The following is a 1,409-nucleotide window of genomic DNA, read 5'->3' as shown; positions in this document are numbered from 1 at the left end:
ACAGTTGGTATAGTTAACCAGGTGAATAGTTGGTATAGTTGACCAGGTGAACAGTTGGTATAGTTAACCAGGTGAACAGTTGGTATGGTAAAGTTAATAGTATGATAAACCTGTTGAATGTTTGATAAAATAAACCAGGTGAATGTCTGGTATATTGAACCTGTTGAATTGTTTGTATGGTAAAACCTAGTTAACAGTATAGTGAACCTAGTTAACAGTATAGTGAACCTAGTTAACAGTATAGTGAACCAGGTTAATGTCTGGAACAGTACCCTGGTGTCATATATAGTTATCAGGAAGTGGTACAGTCAACATTACTGTGGTTACTCATACTTCTATCAGACTTTAACAGCAACATCCTGGTGAATGGACAAAGGACAGAGAACAGGACGGAGGACAGGACAGAGGACAGGACAGGACAGAGGACAGGGACTCACCTTCGCCTTGGACACATCGTCTCTGTTGCCCCTGAGCTGCAGCCATATCTGCCGTGATGTTCTGCTGCCGTGGGGCTGACCCGTGTGGTCCAGCAGACCGATGATGGTGAACGTCACTTTAAAAACTTGCTCCACTCGAGGCTTGGCACATTTCAGCTCCTCTTGTTTGTCCTCCAGGACCGTAAACTCGTCCACGGTGAGGGCCTCCGGCGGCTGTCTGCCGGCCGACGCGGGGAGCCTGCTGGTCGGCTGCTCCGGACACGTCAGCTCGGGGACTCGTCGCATTCCGAGGAGAGGCCGTGTTGTTGACATCCCGCCTGTCGCTGGAACCGTCGCTTCCGACCACCGGGGGACCGACGTCAGGGCTGTCAGTGCCGCTGGCAGCTCTCTGCCCTGCTCATCGTGTGCTGCTCCGCGTTAACAGCCTCTAAACACATGAAAGCTGCCGGAGCTAATGTTAAAAACTCGGAAGCTCCGTGTGACGCATCCGGAAAGTCCCAGAGACGAGAGTGACGTCATCAACACACGACAGCCGTTCACAGGTGATAATCAGACAGAGTTGTGAAAATCAGAAGTGTCTACAAACTGACCCGTTTTCTTACGACACCGACACCGAATAGTGACTCTGTGAGGTGTGGCTGTGAGTATTGTATCAACACAGAACTTTTCATCAGATTCTGTGTGGCGGGAATCATTTTCAGGTCAAATTAAACAAACCTTAAAGCAGAGCAGATGAACCGCTCTGCCCCCTGCTGGTTGTTAGTAGTCACTGCTCCGAGGAGCCTGGCTGATAGTTTACCATTATTAAACCATAGATATACATGTTAAAACCATACACATGTGTTCTAAAACCATAGATATACATGTTAAAACCATACACATGTGTTCTAAAACCATAGATATACATGTTAAAACCATACACATGTTTCTAAAACCATAGATATACATGTTAAAACCATACACATGCATTAT

At 47.0% G+C, this 1,409-nt stretch overlaps 1 protein-coding gene across 1 annotated transcript; it reads right to left on the bottom strand.

Moving 5' to 3' along the window:
* Positions 1–436: 436 nt before the first annotated feature.
* Positions 437–962, bottom strand: LOC106534711 (NEDD4-binding protein 1; the record flags this gene model as incomplete). Its single annotated transcript, XM_014031433.1, is given in 1 exon segment — positions 437–962. A coding segment is annotated over 1 exon segment (313 nt), but the record flags the coding sequence as incomplete, so codon positions are not given.
* Between the last annotated feature and the right edge of the window lie 447 nt (positions 963–1,409).

Source organism: Austrofundulus limnaeus, unplaced genomic scaffold, assembly GCF_001266775.1.
Source record: "Austrofundulus limnaeus strain Quisiro unplaced genomic scaffold, Austrofundulus_limnaeus-1.0 Scaffold1251, whole genome shotgun sequence".
Taxonomy (NCBI): Eukaryota; Metazoa; Chordata; class Actinopteri; order Cyprinodontiformes; family Rivulidae; genus Austrofundulus; species Austrofundulus limnaeus.
Note: the sequence above shows the minus strand (reverse complement) of the source record. Positions and strands in the feature narration are given on the sequence as shown.